This window comes from Parasteatoda tepidariorum, chromosome 5 (assembly GCF_982258835.1).
Source record: "Parasteatoda tepidariorum strain Cologne lab strain chromosome 5, Ptep-v5.0, whole genome shotgun sequence".
Taxonomy (NCBI): Eukaryota; Metazoa; Arthropoda; class Arachnida; order Araneae; family Theridiidae; genus Parasteatoda; species Parasteatoda tepidariorum.
The window spans coordinates 35,478,968-35,505,805 of record NC_141759.1 but is presented as its reverse complement, the minus strand read 5'-3'; the positions used below and the strand labels follow the sequence as shown (position 1 = coordinate 35,505,805).

The 26,838-nt window shown below is 26.0% G+C and overlaps 1 protein-coding gene across 1 annotated transcript; it reads right to left on the bottom strand.

Annotated features, from left to right (window-relative positions):
* Positions 1-1,157: 1,157 nt before the first annotated feature.
* On the bottom strand, positions 1,158-26,825 carry LOC107445031 (beta-galactosidase). Its single transcript, XM_043049941.3, has 15 exons — positions 26,470-26,825; positions 22,798-22,967; positions 19,859-20,009; positions 19,709-19,772; positions 18,230-18,324; positions 17,673-17,856; positions 15,321-15,501; positions 12,813-12,853; positions 11,762-11,880; positions 9,640-9,714; positions 9,421-9,504; positions 6,757-6,864; positions 5,542-5,676; positions 3,820-4,041; positions 1,158-1,520 (listed from the first exon to the last, which is right to left on the bottom strand). Exons 1-15 carry the CDS (start codon positions 26,530-26,532, stop codon positions 1,257-1,259), a joined length of 1,956 nt encoding a protein of 651 aa, XP_042905875.2. The 5' UTR covers positions 26,533-26,825; the 3' UTR covers positions 1,158-1,256.
* Between the last annotated feature and the right edge of the window lie 13 nt (positions 26,826-26,838).

Below are 26,838 nucleotides of genomic sequence, written 5' to 3'. Positions count from 1 at the left end.
TTCCAGTGAAAATGATATAGAAAAGTTTGTTGGTTCTTAAAAATCTTGTTTTCTTTTAATTATTGTTTATAATATATGTTTATAAATAAAATTTTCAATATTTGTTTAAATGTTGATCTTTTAGTTAGAAAGAGTTTTTGTGACTTAACTCTTACTTAAAAAATATATTTCCTCAAGCAATAATAATAAATATTATTATTATTCATATAATAATAAATATTAGTTATTAATATATACATACGTATTAGTTTTAAGCTATATAGGTATATTGCTTAAAAGGCTAACTATGTTCTTGGTTCTTTCCATGCTTGCATTACTATGGGGCAATAATTCAATGTTTAATAATTATAATACTGATTGCAGAATTTATAGCATAAGACTACAGCATTATCAGCATGAAGCTTTTTTCATAGAAAGTAAGAGTACATTATTTGAAAGCTATATGAATTACTTATAAAGGTATGCTTATACCCTTGAAGTTAAATTTTATGACTATTCTGAAAATAAAAAGTTACTAACAGGAAGGGAGTTAGATAAATGTGATAGTTGGACGAAAACTCAACTAGTTTCACAGAGATGACAGTGCTCCACAAAAAAAATCCAGATTTTTTGCTAATTGCGATTTGGAAGTTTCAAGAAATCATCGATTACATTTATGTATAAAAATTCTTGTATATTTTATTTAGAAATATTAGAACTAGAATTATACTTGGCATATTTTTCATTTGTAAATATTTTTTCTGGTAGAATAATAAATGTGATTACAGATAAAAATAAACTTATACATAATTTTTCATTTAAATTATGCTGCATATAATTTATTTAGAATTTCATATTTTGAAAATATCGATGACTTAAATTTATAAAAACATAAATTTTTTGAAATGCGTCATTAATGATTTTACTGAAGAAATTTTCAGGATTTTCGAGTTGGGCTAACAATCACTCCTGGCATAGTAACTTGACTGTTAACTAATCATGTCTTTAAAAAAAGAGAAAATTTTCTTATATCGTTTTCGGAATATTAAAAGAGTTTGTGGGCAATTTGATGCCCATAGGTTTTGAGTTATGCATATATTTTATATTTCTTCGTTGTGATGGTCTTTTTGTTTGTGTTTCTATCTGCTTTTTTAAATTATAAAAGACTTACGAGTGAATAAAAATTAAAACATTTATTTAATAACAATAGAAATTACAAGTTTTTATAAAAATAATGAAACAAGTGTTAATGTAATTAAACCCAATATATAGCTTTTTTACATGGTTTGTCGAAGGAACTTCTTTCCATAAAATCTTTTTTCTTGATTTAACGGAGTAGTTCCATTTATAATAGGATTATCAACAAATTGTACTACACAAGTATTTGCATTTTGACAAGGTGCATGCTCCAGTTCTAATATTGTCAGATTATTCACTGCAGGCTCTGCTTGAAACAATGTGCTCGGGGCATACAGTGTTACTTGAGGCCCAACAATTGGCCAATAGCGTCCAAGATTAAAGCCATTTATAAAAGCTACACCCTGAAACAAAGATAAATGAATACTTAATTAATAACTACATACAGTGTTTTAATTTCTCTATTTTCTTTTGTGACCGGTGATAACAAATAGTCTAGACCTAGCCAAAAGTTACTTATATGTATTACCAAAATTTATTGGGGTCAAATATTGAGAGAAACAAATACACAATTGTTTTAATAATGTATAACTAATAAATTAAAACTTTCATTTACGCTATGTTTGCAGCTATTTTTGTGCTTGTTAATAGTTCCTCACAACTTTATTCTCATAGATATACATTACCTGGAAATCTCAATCCACCTATTTTTTTTTTTTTAAATCATTTTTATTCTTAAAGCAATCTATTTGGATTTCTACCATAAATCTAATAACAAATTAAGAATGGAAAAAATTGTTTTACAAAATAATTTATAAATAATTGTTTTACAATATAAATGTTTCATAAATAATTTCAAGTCAACTGCAATGTACGGAAAAATTTCCATAACTCAAAGTGGTATTAAAACTTGGAGGAAAAAAACATTGAGATATTTAAAATTTGACTTTAAAAAATTAAGATTAAAATAGAATTGTCAAACAAAATTACCAAGAATTGATGAAACATTATTTAGTATATGGAATTGATACAGGACAAATATAAAACAAGTAGAAATGAATGAATGGCAACAACATTAAAAAACTATTTAAATGCTAAATAAAATTTACTAATTAATTAATAATCAATAAGCTAATTAAATGGTTTTAAATAAAGTGGGCAAAATACAAGCATTAAGTGAATCACATGTATGTAGAATCATTAACTTAAGTAGATTGTGCAAATTCAATGTAATTTTTTCAATAAAAAGTTTTTTTGATGATGTTACTCGATATGGAAAATTGCATACAAACAGAAGTACAGCGAAACCTGTCGGGAACGATCTATTATTGTTCCACAGTAAAACGGTCATTAATGGGCTTGATCGTTCTAAAGGGGTTACCTCTATTGATTTCAAAATGTTGTTGAAGGTACATAAATTTTCACAAAGGATTTTAACTTTAGACAAGATCATTTTCTTGGTGCAGAAATATCACTAATGTTATCGTCATAAAACCGGATCGACGAATAAAACTCAACATCAATAAAATTGATCCATACAGATATAATTGTGTGTAAAAACAAATTTACTGATAACGAATCATAGAACTATTTTAAATAAACAAACAATTATGTTTTTTGTTTAAGTTGGCATTTAATTTCATATCATAAAATTTAGTTAGCTTTAAAATATGAGAAGATGTTTATTTGTTCAAGATGCTTAGTTTTTTCCTAAATAACTTTTTTCTAATTTAACTTTGAACTCTAAAAACAAATCATTTAAGATTTAATAATACATTTTACATTTTAATCTAATACATTTTAATCTACTTATTTGTTTTGTTAATATTTTTTATTTTGATATTTTTTTGTGTTTCTTTATTTGACCTTTTCCACATTTGGGGCAGAGGTTTGTCCAATCTATAAAAGAGGTTTTGATGGTTTCCGCTAAAGATTTTCTTTTACCTAAAGTCTATGAAAAAAATTCTGTATCTCTCAAAAGTGGTGTACAAAAAGGTGTTCTTTACTGGAGGTTTTCATGCACTGCAAAAATAAGTGAGATGTTTAGATTTACAGAGATATTCTTAAGCTATAAGCATATTGTAAAACAGTAGCAGACCTGTAATTTTTGTTTTCTATGAATTTCAATTAGGTTTAATTTTGTTCTTAAAGAACTTAAACTGGGGGAATCCTGCTAAAGTAATACACATTAGTTAAGAAGGAATAAAAAAAATGGTAAGGAACACTATTAATAATCCCTTTGGGACTGCAGATTCATAACTGCATTTGTACATAATCAGGATGGAAAAAGATAAAAAGCGGAAGCTTAAATCAGAGTCTTGCTAATTTGGCAGACTTCTTTTGCTTCCACATAATAATGTTAGTCTAATCACATATGTAATTAGTGTTAGTTTAAAGTGTAACTATTAAATTTTTATTTTGAATGGCGGGGAATATAAATCAAACTCTCGAAATTCCACCCACAAAAAGTGCTAAAGAATTAGTTTGGTTACCAGTTTTATCTTTTTACCTTGATTGATAATGTTACATGCTAGAATGTAAGTGACAGTCAGTACAAAAAGGTTAATGAAATTCTCAAGCTGTCAAACTTTAAAAATTTAAAAAGAAAATATTCATTTTTTTCCTTGCCTTACTATTCTAAAAAAAGAATTATGACTGTTTTTTTTAATCACTTATAAAGGCATAGTAATTGAGCATAATTACCTTATGCCACCCATCCAATTGAAGGAATGTGTCTAAAATAGCTCCACTTTCCAAAGTGAATTGTCCTCCATAAAGCATTGGAGTAGAAGCAGGATCATATTTCACTTTGCGAACAGATTTTTTCCAGGCAATCTTTTCAATAGATTTTGAATCTAGTGGAATAGGTATCATTGTCCAGTTTAGAAGTGCCTGCGAGCCCAATGTAACATTTTGGAAAATACCCTGCAAAAAATAATGCTATTGTTAACAAAGAAAACAACACAATTGAAAAATTGCAATACAAGTTTCTAATTAAGTTTTACCTTGATTGAAAATATAATAAACAAAGTATATAATTTACGCCGAACTTAAAATCTATGGCTAAAAATGTAATGGAGACTCTTAACTATAGCAAAATAATATTATTTGATTAAGGGAAACTAAATCGAGGGCTTAGAGTCAGAAGTACTATAAACTAAAATATTTTATGAATGAATATTATGGCAATTATTTAAATTAAAACATAGCATATAAGTTAAGTAAGAGTTATAATAAAAATTATATTAAAATCTGAAATGTTATTTTAAATGGAATACAATTAATTCTAATCATACATAAAAAAATACAATTTTATAATATAAATTTAAAATTCTTCTAGTAATACATAGTTAAAGTTTTTGTCAAATTCTTGCATAGTAAGTTAAAAATTCTAAAGCCTAAATTTAACGACAATAACTTGTAAAAAATTGTTAATTGCAATTTTGTATCAAGCTACTAAATTATAATGCCTCTGTGGTATTATAATCCAAATGCCTATAGTAATGGATATTATAATCTAAAGATTTTCATAGAATTTAAAATTAAGGGCTAAAAAAACTCTTTAAAAATAAAATATTTAAAAATCTTTTTTAATTTGAATAACTTATTGTTAGGAAGCAAATGAATTTAAAGTCACCAATGAATTTAAATAAGGTCTTAATCAATCTTTTGTGTTTTATTTTTAATCTTAAACAATCTTTTGTGTAATTGTTTTTAATCTTAAGTCTATTTCTTAACCTCTTGCACTATTTCTGATTCTTGAAAAAAAAATTTTTTTATTATAAGTTTTATAATTTTTTCCTTTCATATATTTTAAATACAAATACAATAATACTTTAAAATAAATACATATCTTCAAAATAAAACAAGTAACCTTTTGTTCTTTGTCCAAATCTACAAATAAAAAGAAATGATTATTTACTAAAATTAGGTCATCCTACATTGATTGATTTACTTTTATAAATTACATAGAAAAGAGCACACATTTATTTATAACTAAAGTTAAAATGCAAATTTTTTTTGATACAATTAGTTTTAATTTTGCACATTTCTGTTGAATATGTTAAGCAACCTCCAAATGCTAAAATATTAAAGTGCTAAGCATTGGATTTAAAAATTTTTCATTAAAAAAAAATACTTAAGCAGAATTGCTCTACTTTTGATTGTTTACGCTAAGCTTATCAATGCTCGAGAAATAGCCTTTAATATATATCATTTAACGATTCTATAAAAGTGTAGTGATTTTCTTCAGAAACAGTGACTGCATCAGCTACATGCTAGTTTGGTAAATAAATAGTAATTAGTTATATTTCATTCTGTTTTAAAAGTATCTTGATACTTTTTATAGAAAAACTTATAAAGTTTTAATGGAGGGTTGATCAATTTCAAATAATAAATACAGAAACTAAGAAAATGATAATTTACCTTCTGGTCATTGATACCAGATCCAAAACAAACTCTGCCTTGATTTTCAACTAGAATATCAATTGTCTGTCCTTTGAAAGCTCTGACTGGAATACTGAAAACTTTCTGTTCTCGACTCAAAATACTTTGTAAAACCTACGAACACATTTTTAATGTATTATCTTCTATAATATTAAAATAAATCAAACTGTTTTTAATAAAAGTAAATAAATATCTCAAAAATATTTCGAAATTGCATGCAATAAAAATTTCATTTAGGTATTTTCAAATCTTAAAAACTATCTCTAGACAAATTTTAAATAGATATAACTTTTCTTTAAGATGTACTTTACAAGCATACATGTCTCTGTCTCCTAATTAAATAATTTAGTACATATATGGTTCAGAGTGCTTTGATAAAATCGCTATATTATTTAAGACACCAGTACAGTTAATGATGTAGCAAAAGATATTATATTATCATAGTTGAACAGACTATCTAATTTAGGGTTTACAGCTAATAATCCTCAACTTCCTAGCTTTGTAATTTTGAAAACAATCCAGAAGACAAGGGAACTCCAGAATCAATTATTGAGAGAAATTTGTCTTTGTGGAAGACTTTTTAATGGAACTAACCTGCATTTGCGTCACATGGGGAGGAAAACCTTGAAAAACACCCACTGTTAGCCTGTCGGCAAAGGGATTATAACCCATGATCCGTCTGCAATCTCCATACATAATAAATCATATCCAACCATACATAAACAAAATATTAAATAACATAAAAGCAATAAAACTAATTTGGCTCTTTTCTGTTTTTATAGGCATCATAATATTTTGTACTGGGAGGGCAGTTATTTTTATTGGGGATATTCCAGTATAGGATCTTGATTGTGCCAACTGCCATCACCAAAATTGCATTGCCAACTTCTTGTTCACATAACAAAATAAAAGAATATATAGAGAGGCTTTCACATAATGGATATAAATTTTACTCTTTCAGTGATACTGTTCTAATCTTTCGCATACCACTACCCAGTTCTCATCAAAATTTGGCACCTACTTCTTAGCACAGGATCCCACACAGATTTTTTTCAAGTATTGAAATAATGAACAGTGCCATAAAAATATTAATTAAATAACATAAAAAAATAAAAAAAATACAACAGCTTCGATGATATACTTTTGTCTAGCTATTTCTTTAAAGTCAAAGTATTGAATTTTCCAGATACTTACTTTATCTACATAGACGTGACCTCTATCAGCAATGTTATTTACCGTAAGAATAGATGGATCAGCTGTATTGAATGTTACAGTCGTACGATATACCACAAATCCAAAGGGCTAAAAATTTAGGAAAACAACCAATATTTAACAAAAAAAAAAAAAAAAAAAAAAACAATTTTATCATAAATATAATAATACAGTCAAACCTCACAAACTCTAACCTTGATTTTGTGAATTTTTCGGTAACTGAAAAAAATGCCCTTTTAAATCCCCAATACACTAAACTGTGAGCACAATCGCTAAAAGAAAACACAAGAGAATAAATTATTCTCTATTTCTTGTAGGTTTTAGCTGGCTGATGCTATAACAGGGTGAGTAGCGTTTTTAAAAAGTGCTTAAAGTTGCTTATTTTCGAGTTACGTTTTTTAAAAGACCTTAAAGTTGCTTTTTTTATTCGGGGTTTGTAAAAAGTACTTTATTTTCTTTCTTTTAAAAAGAGATTTTTTCTTCGCCGTAACGATTGTCGTCATAAATTATAAAAAAAAAATTTATGATTTTCACAATTTTTTCTGCAATATTTATTAGAAACTATATATTTTTTATCATGATTATGTAAAGTTTTTGAAAATGTTTTTGAATTTCATTGATTTTATGATAATAAAATTAAGAACTTTAAATGATCGAGAAAAATATTTTTATTACTGCATAGATCCTAATTATGATTTCTTTTTTTTGGAAAGTGATTAAAAATATTTTTTGAGTGCTTAAAAAGTACTTAAAAGGTGATTATTTTTTGTTGAGAAATCTGGCAACGCATCCTGTATAAACAGAAAATTAATTAAATCCTTAATAACAAGGTAGTAGAAAAGAAATCAAATTACCATAATTTATTATTTATTTTTACATAATGCTGTATCTTTATAAAGTATTTTAATCTTCTTAATGAACTGAATAGTTGGGTAGTGTCTTTTAACACTTTAGTGCAAATGGGACCCTGGTATCCTTTTTATATATTTTTTGTGATGCTCTAATTACAAGCAAAAGTATATAGTAATATTTAATAATTATTAGAAACTCTAATAGTTACTAAAATTTTTTGTTAGATTATTAGGCTAACACTCATACTAAAATATTAAATAAAAAAAAGGAATTTGAAGAAAAAAATTTTGTTTTTTCCATTCATATTCAAAATTGCATCAATAACTGATTTTGTAAATTAAAGAAATTTCAATGAGGAATTACTATTTTTCTTTTATCAAAATAACTGCAAATTTAAAAATTTTTTGATTAGAAGTGAGAAGGAAAATTTCCTTTTTAACTCAGGCAAAAACACTGGTGTTTCATGCTATATTTCCTAACCTTAAATTATTAAAATGATAAATATAACATTTTTCACTTATTTTTACGTAAATTAATAGAAAATAATGAAAAAAAAGTATGAAAAATGTATTTAATAAAAATTCAACGTCAAAGAGTTAAACAAGTTACTTTACCCTATAATTAAGATACGAAAAAAAAGTACACATATACTGATTTCATAATCAGAATGTATAAAAAAAAATCACATATTTAAATAAAAATGATAATTTTATAAAGGAAAATTTTACATGAAGAGGTTTGGCTTCAATCACACAATTTTGACTTTTTCTTTACTATTTAGAACTAACTGAACATGTCATTACGAACAAAGTATTAATAAAGTTGTAATAGCTATTATAATAAAGGCATTTACTATATTGCAAATAAAAAATGTTTATTTCATGAGAGTTTTCATGAAATAAAAATTTTATATTTTTACAAACTAAATAAAAAAAAAAAACAAAAGCAAATATTTTTTTCTTCTTTTTTTTAAAATTAAAGCTTTCAAAATTTATCACTGAAAAACATTTCTAAATTTTAAAATAAATTTATTCTTTAATTAAATTAAAATAGATTTGGGGGTTAATGAGTGTTCTTGGAAGTCAAAATACAGCAACATAAGTTTTTAAATACAGTAGAGTCTCAATTATCCAAGTTTTTGTTTTAACCAAGCTGTTAAACATTACAAAGATCTTTTTGTTCAAGTTTATTTTTTATTTTTAAAACACTATCACCGAAAAAAAATTCTGAATTTTATCTTTCAAACAGTCAGGAAAATAAGCTGACAGACAACACGAGATAATTGATGAAATGATCGCTAATATCGCCAATAATGAAAATGAATCTAGTGAAGATGATGAAGACAGCAGATGATGACACAGAAAAGCTATCGAAAGTGCTATTGAATATATAGAACAACAAGAAAAGGGGACACCAGCCTTCCTCTTATCCCCAAAAAAATGGTGAAACATTTCTGCAGAAAAGCGCCAAAGTAATGTAAAACAAAAAACGATTAAGGAATTTTTTAAGTAAAAACTCTTTAATTCTCGCAAAGTATGCTCTTTAATTGTTTTTATGTAAGCTTTCCAATTATAATATAAATTCTATGTGGTGTACTGATATAAATTCTTTACTTGTTAAATATGTATATCACTTTTATACCTCCTCCTTTTCTTTCCTTTTTTATACTCTTCGTTTTAACCGAGTTTTTCGGTTATCCGAGTTAGTCGTGGTCCACATTAACTCGGATAATTCGGACTCTAATATAATATCAAATAATTATACTTAAGTATTAAAACGTGTATTAACACTTACATGATAAAGCTGCTCAAATGAAAGAGGAGTGGAGGAAAATACTGATTTAGTATTCATAGAGATGTAATCCCACAATGGTATTGACTGCAAAATTAGAAACAAAAGAGTCTATTGTATCAACTGAGTATTTAAAATGTAAGCAAAAAATTTGTTATCACTGTTCAACATCGATAATTGAAAAATAATTACAGTGAAAAAAATATCAGAAAAAATACATACTTTTGTCAATTTAATGGGCCCACTTTTCATTTTAGGAGCTGGTTTAGGAAGTGGACCAGGTGGAAGTGGCAAAAACTGTAAACAAGATATGCTGTCAATTAGTAAGAATAAGAACAAATAAAATAGTTAGAATACTTATTAGTAGTTATTTTGTGTGTTATGATCCATCAAAATTGGTGAATGAAACAAAGGGTGCTAAAAATGTAGGTACTATTTTGTTTCTAAGGGTCAGAAGAAAATATTGCCAAAATACTATTGACCTCAGTGATGTTTAATTGTTGTAATAGGTATTACTGGTACTGTGATAATACATTCTGTAGTAATAGATACCAAATAAAGTAATATAAGTACTGTGTTTATACATTTTGAATGCTACCCTCTTTAAATAAAAAAATAAACTTAGAATACATAGTACTAAAATCTACAAAGGCAGAAGTCATAAATTGCTGTAAATGTGAACCGTTAGTTACAAGAAAGTTTGCAGATTCAGAATACAAATACAGATTATTCACACTTTTTTTTCTTCAGTGCTCTAATAACTAGACTGCATTTGAAGAAATATATAATATTTTAATTGGTATTATTCCATAGATAGTACAAAATTTATTAGTAACTTGTTAATATCTAACAAGATCAGATTTATTTTCTGTTAAAATAATTAACTTCAATTCCTGATAATTATCTTCATGGAAGACTTTCAATTTCATCTTTTGCTTCATAAAATTTTTTAACAGTTATATTTGCTTGCACTAACAACTAGTGAAGAAATCCATTTTGTTGTACAAAAATTGCTCTTAATATACTACAATATTACAAAGAAAATTAACTATCTAATCATTAGATACTACATTTTGATAAACAATTAAGCTGATTTACAAGTACCGATATATGAAAAGCTATTACAGTCGATGACTAAAATGAACATAATAAAATGTGATCACTATATCGTGAAATACAAAATTAGAACAAATATTTACTAATAATTCATATATAGTAGACTTATTTTGAGAAAAACATGCTATACACTGAAAAGAATTATGAAATTGATAGATTAATTGACAGTAACAGTTTTTTTATGTCAATAAAGTGCAAGCATTAAAAGTTGCAAAATGTCAATGCAAGCATTAACATTAAAAGTTAAACACGCATTTAATTTTTTCAAATGACATTCTTTATTCTGCTTAATTTTTAGAAAGTTTTTCAGTCAGTACTTTTTCAAAATTTTGAAATTTTCTTTCACCTTGTTCTCTTGTCTTCAGAATTACATCATGATTTTTAACTATCGTAAATAAAGTGCTTTCTAAGATTTTAATTCTTATTGAGCGGATAACGCCGAAAGAAAAAATTATTTGAATAATTTCCCACAAAAATTTGTTACCCATTGACTTACAATCAATGAAAAAATTTTAGTTTTCAAAGCGCAAAAATGTGTAACACCTGTTTATGGATTAATTTCCTAAGAATTTTTGCGTATATGTCGTTATAATGGAAAAGTTGCAGTAATGGGGGTTCACATTAAAGTGCGTTGACTTTATAAAATAGTACAAAATGATAATGTAGAAGTACATAAAAACTTTGTTAATAAAAAATTGCACTCCTTTTCAACTTGCATAATTGTTTAAAAAACACTAAATTGCATAAAAGAGAAACAAAACAAAAAAAAGTTTTTTTGTCTTTAACACCCATTGCTATAACTAAGACAATGCGGAGGAATATTTGCATCTTAAATTGTAATTGATTAAAATACTTTAAATTAAGTATAAATTTTCTTTTTTAAAATTCTTTTTCTTTTTCAGATATTTCATAAATAGACATTTTTTAAGCTATTGTAAATTGTTTTTCTTCAGGGGATGCTAAAAGGGACTAAGCTTGCTTGTATGATATAACTAAAAAACACAGTACATTGAAAATATGTTTTATTAATTGTGCAGTATGCGCTGATTCAGAGAAAATAAATTAATAGAATACTTCAAAATTTGAAATCAGAAATTACCAATCACTCAGTTTTCAGAAATTTTTACAAAACATTATTCAAAATAATGTTATCCCTTTTTTCAAGTTAAAATAATTTAGACTGGGTCAATAAGGCCTAGCAAAAAAGTACTGAAGAGAAAGCACTTACTTTGCCAATTGCTTCTCTCATGGCAAAGTATTTTGGAGTTGGATCGCCAGCTTCACTTAATGGAGCATCATAATCGTAACTTGTAGGGCATGCTTGGAAAGTGCTGCCAATATTCGAACCTATCCAGAATATTCATTTCTTTATAAGTTTCAAAATGGAATGTTAAAAAGAAAAATATTTAACTACTACAGCGATTAAATAAATTATACTTTAATACTAATGAATCTGCAAAATTATTAATTGATAGAATTGTAATCGTAGATTGTCATTCTCCCAATCATCATTCTTAGAATAACATTTCCAGAAGACAAAAGATTTAGTTCTTTATTTCAATTCCATGTTTATTCTCAAACTAGTTTCAACCCGACATAATATAAATGAAATGGTAAAGTCAGAAATTGAAAAATCTTTCAGTGAACACTATTACTACAAAATTTCATTAAAAAGTTTAAAAAACAACAACTATCTTTTAAGTTTTTTCCCAATTATTGCAAATATGAATATTTAATGCTACTATGTGATGTAACAGCTCTTAAAAATAGATTTAAAAAATAATAATTGAGAAAATCAAAGTGAGAAAGCCTTTAAGGACACATGCACACCACCACTGTTCTTGGAGTTTCTTGCATTGTTTTTTAATAAGTAAAAACATGTTTAAAAAAATAATTTATTTTTCCTTTGGTATATGGAGTAGAAAATATAACATTTGAAAAACTTCTTTTGCAAATTTTGAAATTGTCTACAGCAATTTAACTTTTTTATATATTTTTTTTCTCAGTGATAAAATAAGATTAAATATATTTGAAGAAAAATTTATTTGATTGCAAAATACAAATACTTTTGCCAGTATAATAAAATGTGGTATAAAACATTGCCCTACTTTAATCATTTTTAATTTATTTAGAAGACAAATTTATGTTTATACCAGTTATTTGCAAATAAAAATAAAATACTTCTTTTATATTTCAATGTTTGATCATAAGTCAATTAAACACTGATTGAGTTAAATCTACACTACCATGTCACAAAAAATTTCAAATTTATTCCTTACCTGCAGTAAATCCAAAAGAAGTTCCTCCATGGAACATATAACTATGAAGAAAAAAAGACAAAAATGTAATGAAAGAAAAAATATAGCATAAAACTTATATCCCATTATATGCATTATTAAGAAATTTATTTCAATTGAAGGCGATTATATTGTAAAAATGTTTATACTCTCTGTTATAGTTTAGATAACCTTAGAACTTTATATGGCATTTATTCTAACAAATATAGGTAAAAAAATACTTTTTTAGGTATAAATTAATTTTTGTGTTGATCCTTGTTTTAACAAAATGTTTTCTAGGAGAAAAAGAATGCAAAAAAACAAACAATTTTTTTCCCAATATTATGTTAAGAATCTTATGTATATGGGTGATTCTCACGAAACATGGCAATTCACTGTCCCTTGCTCCAAGATCTAATACTATAATACTAAAATAACTTTTTTTTTTAAAAAAAATTAATAAATAGTATTGCTGTTAGCATTTTAAAAGGACTTTGCACTAGCATTGACTGTTTTGTATACTTAAAAAATTTAATTGAATATCAAAATGTCATTTTCCTGGCATGTCCCAAACAATATTTCCAATAATAACTAGCTTCAAAACTTCCCATACATTTTTCAAAATCAAATTTTTTTTTTATCTTATCCTATGTAAGCATTTCTAGAATATACACACAGGGTATTGTTTACTAAAACTTCATTTAAAATAATTTTTTCTGTCAATAATTTGCTTGTCCCATGACAATCTGTCATTTTCCTGGCTACTTTTATTTAGTGATTTATAACCAAAATAGATTGCGCCAGGGAATCAATATCTTATGTTAATAGATTGATTACATACCCTCTATCTGAACATGTCTTGTTGCATGAATAAAGAACCAATTTTCTGGCTCAAAATCTATTTCAAAAAATTTTTCAAGGTGAGTAGGTTTTTATGCTTTCGTTTTCCCGGCTTCTTGAAATCATTAATAACAAAAACTACATAGATTTATCTGAGTTATTTTAAGAAATACTGTTGTTTTCTGCAGAATATAAACGTCTTCGGCCAAAATATTAAATTAAAGTAAAGTTACATGCTATAAAATGATGAATTTGTCATTATCCTGGCTGTCATTTTCCTGGCTTATGAATGCCAGGACATTGAAGTGTTACTAGAAATTCTTTTTAACTGCTAATACTGTAAGGAGGGAAAGCAAATATTAACCTAATATCAAGTTTATGTTTGATTGTAATATGCTTGGATGTAATCAAAGTTATTTATTTATTTAATGATTGATAATTATACACAATTTTATTCTGTATGTATCAGCAACAAAAATTTTTTTTGTTTCTTTCTACAGTGGATAAAAAGAATTAATTTAAGCAATTCATGGTCCATCTAACATAAAGGCTTAAGTTGAGTTACTTACTATTAACTTAAAATGACTGTTTTTTAAACTTCTAAAATAATATGTCATTTTCTAGCATTCAAGATTTGGTGAATTTCTATTTTATTTTTTTTCTCGAGCAAATGTCAATAAACTACGCTGCTGTCTATAAGATATTAATAAGTGTAGCTAAAGAAGTATACAAAAAATTTTAGATTATTTTGAAGACTTTAAATTTGAAGAAATTTTTTGGTCCGATTTGTCATGTTTCAAGAGAATCACCCATATATAGATCAGAATCCTGCTCATTCTGGCAATTTTGCACGCAAGTAAATTTTATCTTCAAACAAAGAAATCTTGGTGCAAAAATAGGTAGGTACTTTATTTATGTCTGATAGAGCTGCACAACGGGCTATTGGCGACGGTCTGGGAAACATCCCCGAGGATGATCCGAAGACACGCCATCGCAATTTTGATCCTCTGTAGAGGAGATGGCTTCCCTGCTTTGGTAGCCAGAACAGTGTGCGCAAATTTGAGCAGTTTAGGGGAGAATAGTTTAACGAGGACCGATACTACGCACCCTTGGTCCCCACGCAGGCTGATCAAAGTGGTCACCCACCCGCTAACTGATCGCAGCTAATGATGCTTGACTTTGGTGTTTTACTGGAAACTGTGTCTTTACAATCAGCCCACTGCGGGACTTGGTGCAGAAATAATGTATGTGTTTCTAAATAATTTTTGCAGGTTATTGTTTTTGTGTTTAGGAATTACAACGTACTTCATACATTTTAAAATGCATGTACAGTTATTAATTTTCAACACCCTAATTTTTCTACATCACGAGATGTTTAGTTTCTGCCTTCAAATTTGTAATGCCAAGGTTAGATTACACTTCAGTTAAGTGAGCATATCACTTAAGGATTAAAGAAAACAACATATTGAGAATTAAATTACTAAGTTAAAGTCTGTATAAACATTATTTAAAAAAAATAATACAAAATAAAGCGGTAAATAAAAGTAAAAAAAGTAGCAAAATAATAAAACTATAAATTTATTTATCAAGATAGTGACATTATTCAATTCAAAACTTATGTAAAATATATACCAAGCTGTTTAAGAATAATAAGCTTACGAGAAAACTCACACATTCACAGAGACATTGGCATTTAACATGTCAGTTAAAGTCTTGACAATAGCCTCACTGCTGACGTTAGCATGAGGTTGAGCCCAGTGATCTAACCAACCAGGATAAAATTCAGAATTCACTAATGGTCCTCTTGCTTGATGCCAGCGTAGTGATTGATATAAACTCGTAACATTTGCACCTGTAAAATGAAGGATGTCAAAGATGCTGCTTATTTCCCTAATAAATAATAAACACTAATTCAGAAGAATTGATGAACTACCACTGCTACATACTAATACTTTCAATAAATATGAACACACAAAAATATAAAACAATGTTTTATGTGTGTATGTAAAATGGCAGGGAAAGAGGACAACATATTCAGAATTTTTAGAGCCAGCAACATTTCAGCTTTTGATATTTTTTAATATATCAAAAAAAGAGCCTGCTTTAAAAAATGAAACTTATTAACAGTTGATTAATTGATTAACATAAAAAGACATATTTATAATACATAAATGTGCATGATATTTATATTGATTGTATTTTGTATAGATCTGTCAATTTGCTTACATACTTAGATTGTTTCTTCATTATTAGACACATTCAAGGTTTTTTGCTTATATTCAGTGTACATACCTTTCACTTCCTGATACTTTAATATTTTTTGCAAACTTGAAAAAACAGCTTGTGTTATTTTAATTTGTTTTGGTTTCTTTCAGATTTCATTGCTACTTATGATAGAACTTTTAATGCTTTTATTTTTGTTCAAATTAATGCAAAAATAAATTAAAAAGTTATAGTGGAACACTTATCTAGGTTTCTGAGTGCAGTCTTCTTTTCCTTTTAAATCTTAAACAGTGGAAAACAGGAAAAAAATTTCATTTCTTTTATATTGATTTAATGAATCAAGTAAAAGCTCGTTTTTGACATCAAAATAGTAATTTTCATCCATTCAATCAATTATTGAATTATTTGAAATATCTTGAGTTCAAATTAACAAAGATATATAGAGCTTTACAGAATACAAATGCAGTCGGACCTCTATTTAACGAAGCTGCTAAATCATGATAGTAAGTTCATTATGTGGAAAATTCGTTAAATAGAAATTCACCGTTTGAAATACTTAAACAACACAAAACAGGTTTTAAATTCATAAACACTAGACATAATTAAAATAGCAATTGTTACACCTTTATCTTGTAAACTAGTATTTAGTATTTATTTTTTAATTTTAGCCATAAAAGAAATCTGCATGGAAAGCAAGAATAGAGCAAAACATTATGCAATGTTAAACTAGCATGCTACATACACTATATACTAAAAAAAGCTAAATTTATGATAAAATTATAAATTATAATTATGATAAAATTATTTGCTGTATAAAATTATAACTGCATAAAGTAATTTTAATACATTAATTTTACTAAAGTAATAAATTAATAATTTAATAAAGTAAATGTAATATAAAGTAATTTTAAACATACATCTCGACATGCGTTCTTTTGTTTAATTGCTACTGATAAAATCCGTTAATTTTGTCCGAGCTTTTCGTTTGAAACGTAAACAAAAAGGGAAAGAGATTTTACTACTTTCTCTAAAAGTTAAGTGGCTTAGAAAATCAAAAGGTCATTTCCCCCATAAAATGCGTTAACAAGTTTGAAATGTTCTGAAATATATCTTTGGAAATAGGGAAAGTGGATCTCCAAGAAAATTTCGTTAAATAGAAAATTCACTTTGCTATTTGGAAGTTATTTTACAAAGAAATTTCCAAAATGTTCCTGGTTCCTCAAAAAAATTCGCAAAATGGAAGTTCGTTAAATAGAAGTCCAACTGTATGTTTAAATTTAAAAGTTCTCCTTCTAGTTAAGTTCTCTTTTTCTTAATTCAAATTCTGTTTACCTTCCTCAAGAAATTTCTTGATTTCAAATACACTTACTACATTAAAACTTGGTTTCTGATTTAAACAAAACAATCTACTCGTTTTAACTCTTGAATATTGGTGAATATTTTATTTTATTTATTTATTTTTTGGTGAAAATAATTTTTTTCAAAAAAATACAAAAAATTAAGTTTTCATTTTAATTTAGAAAATAACTTTGAATTCCTCAATTTCTTCAAGTGAAATAAAGTACTCTTTATTGTCCAATTTAAATAATGTCGGTGCTTATAATAAACTAAAGTAAAAAATTCTGGACACTGTGCTAATTTTATCAAAGTCATGAAACAAAGTTGTACGTTGATGCTTTCACAATGAAATCAAAACCACCTAGACCCTTAAAACGAATTTCAAAATATGTATCAAAGACTGTACAGATTTTTTTATTAAATAAAAAATTTATAAAGCCTCTATCAAAACGCACTAATTACCTGTTCCAAAATCAATAGTAGCGAGTACTTCATCTGTTCTTCCACAACGTATGCAGTTTTCACAGCCACCACCATCGGTAGTAAATAAAACTGCTTTGTTTTTCAAATATCGGTTAAAAAAATCTCTTAAATGAGATTTGTACTGAGCATCACAGAGACCAGTACTACCATATTCATTTTCAATCTGAAAACAAATTATAAAAAAAAATGAGAATAAGAATTTCTAGATATTAAAACAAACAGAGAGTTAATAAAAACAAATTAATGTGATTAATTAAAAATTATCCAGAAAAATGGTTAACATTTTGTGAAATCAGGCATTTAGAGGGCAGATTTGTTGGCTGCTGTTTCAGGGGTATCATATTAGGTGGGTCAACGTTGCTTCCACAGTAAGGACAGATAGTACAAAGAATGAAAGAACATCCATGTCTAGCCCAGGATTCAAACCCAGAACCTTTCTGACACAAGGCCAGTTTCCTGACTCCTAAATAGTCCAGTCTGCCACAGAAAAAAAAAGGAAGAATAGTAGTTTTTTAAAAATTCTAAAAACATGTTACCTGAACTGTAATTATAGGACCTCCATTATTATATAAGAAAGGCTCTATGACAGGAAGTAGAACACTGTACCATTTGTCAACATATTTAATGTAGTCTAAAACAAGTTGAAAAATAATTAATGAAAAACAATACCTATGTTAAACATAATTTTTAACAGATTAATAGAAAATAATAAACATGTACATAATGTATAAAATTACAAAAGTAACTCTTTACGATAATATTAAATATCCACAAAAACAACATTTAAAGATCACAAATGGTAAAATTTCAATGGAGAACTATATGTGTTTTGGTTTTACACTGGTACACTTTTATTGGTTCTTAATGGCAGAGATGATTAAACAGAGATGATTTAATCCAACATAGATTACATCATACTAAAGAGATAAATGTACAGTTTAAGGTAAAAATTATGGTAAAATGACAGTAAGTGTTAGAAAATGAAAAATTTAATGATTTATAAATATTTGAAAAATGTTTTTTCAAATATTGTTTGACAGAAGGGCATGCATCACATCATTCAAAGTAAATGTATTTCATGCATTTACCTGAATTTTTGGATAGTTTCTACATCATCAAAAATAAAACCTTGATTGTTAATAACCATGCTACAATATCATATTTGAACCCCTTTAGAGTGGTGTAGCCACTATCAGTTTTAATCATCTCCGCTTTACCATTTATCTAACAGATCAAGGTAGAATGTGACCAATTCACACTGAAACGTTTTAACAAAAATTTTACCCTTTGTAATTTTTAAAGTGTTTATAATGAGGTTCATATACAATATATAACTTTTAACATCATTTGATTTATATAATGTTCATTTATACACATTAAAACAAAATGGAAGTTTATTATGCTTCAGATATTTTAATTTTCACAAAGTATATTATATTATATTTAAGAGAAAGATTTTTTTAAAGTAGATCGTTACTAACAAAAAAAATTCTTGAATCAATAAAATAATTCTGCAATTGTTAATATAATTGTAAAACAATTTTTTAAATATAATTCTGTATTCTAAAGATGTAATTGAAATAATTATTAATTTAATAAAATGAGCTGAAATAGTTATTTTTATATCATTAGAAAAATAAATCTGAATTCATGTACTTCTTCAAACAGTGGAATGGAGAGACAAAGTACTCAACAAAATGGTTTGCAAATTTCACAAGAAAAAATAAATACCACAGATTCAATGCCATAATCCTAATTTAATAAAAGAAAGAATAATCATTATTCACATTATCAGTTGCAGTTTATGTAGATGAAGTTGCAGCTTTTCAAGAAAGAGATTAAATTTATTCTTCAATGTCTCTTAAGAAAGAGGTTAAATGGCTACTTCAGAAAAACTTTTATGATGAGGCATCATTTAGAACAAAATATTTAAACAAAGGCATTGCAACTCAGGGTTAAAAAAATTCAGGATTTTTTTTAAAAATTGACTTAATAGAAAATATTTAAATACTTACTAGAATCATAGGTTCTTAATTTCATTTTGGGATCAATTCTCAAAAGCCAGTAAGGCAAGCCACCCTAAAAAATAAAAATAAATGTCTTAGATCTTTACAATATTCACAGTAATTTAAAATGAACAACATAGTTGTGTTTTTATAACTCACCATATCTCTTTCAGCATCAATAAAAGGACCTGTACGTAAAATAACAACCATATCCAATTCTTTTGCAATTTTTAAAAATTTTGGTAAGTCATAGTTGCCTTTAAAATTATAAACACCTGGTTCAGGTTCATGATGATTCCATTCTACATACCTAATTAAACCACAATTCAAATTAGTTTGAACAATAAAAACTTGTAAGAAAATAATGAATAACACTGAAATTTTTCTCTTTTTTTTAAAATAAAAAGTTTACTGGTACATCTTTTGAATCTGTTCAAAGTTTGAAAAGTAAATTATTTAATTAAAAAAAAATCTTTAGTATTTTATTCTGAAACATTCTGTTCATTATGAATCTTCATAATTTTCTCTTCGTACTTCCTTCAAGAAATTTTCATCATTTTTCCTTCCAAATATATGTTAGTAATATAATTTTTTTAAGAGAGTAAATTTTGTCAGCACAATTTTTTTTTCTTTTTTAATTTAGACCTTGGTCTATAATCTTCTCTATCTGATATTTTACATGGAAAATTGCTTATATTTTGATAGCTGCCTTTATTATTTACTATATGTAATGTAATTTTTCAGAAAAATAACTCATAAAACCCAACAATTACTAACACCTATTTGAAGTATTTACAGTAAAAAAATTTTTTTTGAGGAGATATGAAAGGAAATTTGAAGTTGGATCACTAATTGACTCCACTAAACTGAGGTAAGGTTCATTTAGTATCTCATTACAAAATGTCAATTAAGTAAATTTATATTTACTTTAAGAGAAAAACTTTTTTTACTATGAATAAAATTATTATTAAAATATCATTATTTATTATATCACAATGGATAAAATGTTTATGTATGGATATTATTAAATAACTATGAATAAAATGTTTATTCACTACAATATTTTTTATTATTAATACGTCATTCATTTATCATAATACAATTTGTAACTATATTTTTATCATTTAATAGTAAAATACTTTATATTTACAAAACAACTCTTTGCATTTACTTAAAACCACAAAGTTGGATGAAAAAAAAAAACATTTAAATGATTGATTAGATTATTGTTATCAGAATGTTATTGATTGTTATCTAAAAAAACAGTAGTTTTTTACTTGATTGAGAAACTTTATTTGCTTCAAAAATATACAGATCTAATCTGTAGTTTTTTAGTTTTTAAATTAAAACAATAGATTGAATATATTTACTTATAACTCAAGTTTTGTCAACTTTGAGATAAACCCTTGATTTTGGTATAAATTTCTAAAACTTTATTGATAATTTTCCTTAATTTTTTAAACTTAATTTTAAACTAATTTAATTTTTTTATCTTAATTTTAAATTAATTTTAACTTAATTTTAAATTAATTTTAACTTAATTTTTAACTACATTTTTTTAACTTAATTTTTTAAATAAAACAATAGCTTTTGAAAATTATGGTACTTTTTGTTAGCTATTTAAATGGTTAAATATCAGATTTTGAATTGTTAGGCATCTAAGGACACACAATTAATCCTTTTTGCCATAAAAAAAATTATGTATTTAACTCTGTTATTTATTCTTGTTCTTTAATAATCTCAGATATCTAAAGTCTCTGATGAAATTTTTTTTATCACTATTATTGTTTTCTTCATTCTAAAAATAAAAATGAGAAAGATATTCTCATCTGAAATACTCCATGCATAGAATAGCAAGCACACATTAAATAAATGTCACACATTAAATAAATCAAAAACACATTAAATAAGTCTAAATGATACATAACATCCCTGTGGCAGAATTTTTTCAGGCTTTCTATGATATACCTCTTTAATGCTAATATCTTTCTGCAAAATATTTAACAATAAAAAATATACAAACTTCAAAAAAAATTATAACTGTAACTTTGAAAAAAATTAAATTAATGAAATAAATAAATGAAAATTGGATCAAATAAAATTTTTTTTAAAATTGAATATTTGATTTTTTTATTCTAATATAATGGGCGATATTCTCGCATTTTGTAGAAAGATAACACACTAATTATTTCCTTTTTTGCATTTTATAATTCATCATCACATTAAAAAAATAATATCGTAAAATCTGTAGCAGTAACTGCTGATAAAAAAGATAAACAACAAAATCACGGGAATCGGACTCTTCAAAAAGGGGTTACTAAATGCATGTTTTCATTTCGAGATTTAGTTGTTGTGATAAATAATATCGGATTTTAAAAGCTATGTGGAAATCAGTAGTAATAACTGCATGAAAAATTGGAACATAAACTTCCACAGAAAAGAAAACAAAATTTTTTACTTCATTATTCATTATTTTTTATTATTCCCCAATGAGAATAGTAAAGTCACAAGCACTTTTTTCCCCACTCCGAAGTGTGAGGAAGGCATCTTTTGAATATAATTCTGAAAGAAAGATAAAATCTTTTGAAAATTTCTGCAGAAAAGAAAAGCAAAATTTTTCATTTCCCAAAGAAAAAATTCTGCTGCAAGAACTCAGTAACATTCTGCAACAGTGTTGCCACGATTCTGCCACAGGGCATATCATAATGCATAGAATTTAACAAAGAGCGAGTTTATTCAACTCTTAATTTAAACGATAAAAAATAAACAAAAACAACTGCTAGGTTAAATTTCCCTCTCGGAATTTTTAAATGAGTATCTGAAATATCAGTTTAAATGAGTTTCTAAAATAACTTTTAGCAAAGTATAATAAGAATGTAATTATTTAAATCAAGGGTGTAATAAGTTTAGTAGAAATAAATTATGTTATTTTAAATTATCAGTTGAGAGTTAGAATGTGAAAACAATTACATCATAAACTGTAAAACAATTTAATGAAAAAACTAATTAAAAAAAATTATAAAATTATTCATAAATTTAAAATTGTTCGGAGTTACAATGAGGTTATTTATAAATGAAATTGATGTATAATAACCTACGTTTGAATTGCATTCAGTCCAGCCATTTTCATTTTATAAATCCTATCATACCAAAAGTCGGATGGAACACGGAAATAGTGAATGGAACCAGAGACATATCTAAATGGTTTTCCATCTTTCAAAAAACAATTGTTTTCATAATCAACTGAAAAGGTTTGTTGTGCACTGACCTGGAGGAAAAATTTACAAACAAAATATAAGGTATTTTAAATAAATTTAATATATAGGTAGTATTGATAATTCAAGAAATCAATTTCAGAAATAAAACTCCTTGACTTTTCCAGGTTTTCCAAGAAAATTTCCAATTTCTATAAACTATGAAACTTGCATTTTCACAGAAAATATGCTAAATATAACATTTAGAAAGAGACAAAATTTTACTAGTCAAAGGCTTACCATGTAGGTTTAATAATACTCAAGTATGCAAATTATAGATAAAAACAATATTTTGCACATAAGTTGGAAAATTTAAAATTTCTATGAAACACATTTTATTAAGAGTCACATCAGTAATATATTGAACCATCTTATATATAATTTGTGATTAAAAACCAAAATTTACATACAAAGGTTAACTTTTAAAAACCTAGCATTATTAATCTACAAATATGGCTAGATATAATAAAAATTTTTGAAATATGAATCTTTTATGTAGGGTGACCTGGGGTAATTCCTGATCAAAAAATGCAAACACCTATTTTGCGAAAAAACTATTCAAGATAGAATTTTAATATTTTCTGGAAGTTTGAGGCTATATGAGATGAGTCCTATGCTACCTTCTTTTGTTTGAAAATCTAATTAGAATTTAAAGGATTTTAAATTTTTAGTGATCAGGTCTCTTGATCAATTCTGGGGTAAATTCTGATCATTTCTGGGGTAATTACTGATCACCAGTTTTTATAGTAAATGGGCTGTTTAAAAACAACTATACAATGGTAATTAACAAATAGGACATTAAGATCAAACAAATAAACCAAAAAGTTATGTTTAAGCAGCTAATAAAACTGTTTATTTAAAATCAGGAATAAAGATTAACACTTCAGCTCTGGCAGCAGCTCTCACACTGAAATTTTCATTTTCAATCATTAAAAGAAATTCACTATTTTTGCTTTCTAGAAGCTTAGTATCCTTTTTAAGCTTATAATTTCTCACCATATTTATATTAGGTTAATTTATCAACTTAAAAATTATTCTAACAATGTACACACACAAATTTAAGACAGAAGCAAGGTAAGACAAGCCAGAAATGGTGCATATCAGAACACATTTTTCTTGTATACAGTTAAAAACAAATTTTGTGATTATAGTTAAAATATATTTTATAGTTGTTCCACTTAATAAATATGAACTGTTATTTAAGAAAAGACAATTGACTATTTATTAGCTATTTTTTATACTATTTATAAGAAGAAATGAAAATGATCAGGAATTACCCCAGTGATCAATAATTACCCCATCTGTAGGGGGCAACGTTTGATATAGTTTCCTATAATCAATTATAATGTTTACAGTAGATGTGAAATAATTAAGCAAAAGCCTACACTATTTTTATATCAAAGAAAAAGAAAGTAACTCAAAATATTTATTATTAAGAGAAGGAGGGGGATCTTTGCAGAAATGTGCACATTTTGAAACCCATCTTTGAAATGGAAAATACAGAAAGCATTTTAAAAGATACTTATTTTGTTAGATTAAACAAAAAACTATTATTAAGTAAATGTAGTTATACATTAGTAAAGTGTACAAGCATTCTTGTCCATGTCTCAAATTTAAAAAAAATATTATTTTTTTAAATAAAACTCAGGTGATCATTATTTACCCCAGAAACAGAGTGATCATGAATTACCCCGGGTCACAATAAAGAGTATTTTTCAATAAAGATAAATTGTAAAGAAGAAAATATCTTTTAATTGAAATTATTAAGGAGTTACAATAATTCTAAAAAAAAGAGAGAAAAAAAATTAACAATCAGCAGAATTTTTACAAGGAATAATAAAAATAGATGTTAGACTTAAGCACTTTGAACAGCATTAGCTGCGTAAATTTACAGTCAATAATGAAATTGGTCATATTCCAGATTTGTTGCAAGATATTTCTAATTTTGGAATAAAATTAAATTATTCCCTGACTTTTTATATCAAATTCCCTGACGATTCCAGGATTTCTTGGCGTCGTGGAAAGTCTGTAATTATTTGCCTGGTATACACGGAAATATATTTTAGGAAATATCATAGTTTAATTTTAACAATAAAATATACTATATGCAATAAATTCACATAAGGTTATTAGAATATGTATAAAAAGGTTCAATGCACTTAAATAAAAGATATATTTTTTTGATTATGTTTGAATTAAAAAAAAGTAAACACACATAAATTGAATAATAGTTGATTATCAAATTAAGAAACAAAATTGTGAATGAAATATTAATTCTTAAGACATCATAATACTAGTACACAGAATAAAGAAAATATTGCTAGAACAAAACTTAAAATGAATTAGTTTGTCTTATATATTTATTGAATTTTTTTGTATGTTTATTTTCTCCCAAATATAGACTTTTCCTATCACCATCTTGGATTTCAGGGCAAATTTTTGATTTGCATTTTTTTTATATTCGTTTTATTTTTCTTTTTGTAATTAATAAGTTCTTTACAACAGAGTGTCTTTACAAAACTATGCTTTTTAAAATAAACAGAAAATAAAAGGGCAGTTTTTTAAATAAGATTAGGAGATATTGTGCTATATAATTTTTAGAACTTCCATGAAGTTTATTTTTCAAAAATGTAAAGTAATAAATTATGCAATTTTTGATTTTCAGAAAATAATTTAAAACTACACATTTCTCTTCCTTTAGATTTTAAAATTTCGTTTCATTACAGTCTTAATTGATAAAAACCATTTTGAATGATGCTAAAAATTATTAACATAAATTATAAATAAACAAATATATTTATTAAAATTTTAAAACAGGCTAATTTATTGGTAATACTAGACTACCTTCTGCAAAATACTGACTTCAAAATCATATTGGCATAATTTTATCAAAAAAAAAAAAAAAATATTAGAAAAATTAAAATGCCACTGTCAAATTGTGATTAATAAAAGAGATTAAAATCATATTTAGAATTTTTTTCCAGAATCCATTCCTTCGACAGTCAAGTTTAGTCGGAAGAAAAAATTTTTCTTAACATCTTCAGAAGACTACTTTTTTTTTTTTTAAATTTTGTGGATCTATTAGTGCATATCAGATATTTCCCAGCTAATGCTTGAGGTGACGGAACCAAGTCAGACTTCTATCGTTTGGTGCTCCAGTAATTTCTTTTTGAGAACAGAATCTGCCAGCTTTTCAACATTTATGATTATGTTACTGACATTCTAGTAAATACTAGATTTTCTTAGAGTGACAGATTTCCTAGACCTAATTTAGCGTTGCTAAACAACAACAACAAACACGAAAGAAGATGAAACATGAATTTTGTTCAATATGAAACACGCAAAGTTATAAATAAATACTAAAAAATTTGATAAATTCGAAGTATTGTATCGCATAGACCTGTAAAAATATTTGCATAAGCCATAAGAAAAGTTTAACATTATAATTATTTAATGTTTTTCGAAATTGATAAATTCCTTACACACAATAGCTATAAAACCTGCCAAGATACATACCGTGAAAACGTAAAATGTTATAAGAGTAAAACAGAGTAAAAGTCTATTCATTTTTATTTTCATCGAATAAAGATATCCTAGAAAAAAATTTTAGTCAAAATCTACTCCCTCTGAAAGATAACTTATATGAATACATATAAAGAGTTAAAATCTAAGTTATCAAATCAAAAACAACTTTAAATATAGATAACAAATAATAAGTCAGTAAAAAGATAAATATAATCAACTATCCTGTCAAGCAAATCCATGGTTACATGTTTATTTGTTTATTGTAACGTTTCCGGCGGTCTATTTTTATGCTTCTAAAGCTTATTTTGGAAATTACACTGATGTTTAGGAGTACAGAGTTAGGTAGTCGAAATCTACAAT

What these genes read in the sequence shown, in the direction of transcription:
- LOC107445031 (XM_043049941.3), bottom strand. Translation starts at nt 26,532, where the DNA reads ATGAAAATAAAAATGAATAGACTTTTACTCTGTTTTACTCTTATAACA. An exon ending in GGACTGAATGCAATTCAAAC is followed by an intron (nt 20,010 to 22,797) that starts GTAGGTTATTAT and finishes TGGTTTAATTAG; the next exon opens with GTATGTAGAATGGAATCATC. An exon ending in AATTGGATGGGTGGCATAAG is followed by an intron (nt 1,521 to 3,819) that starts GTAATTATGCTC and finishes TCTTTGTTTCAG; the next exon opens with GGTGTAGCTTTTATAAATGG.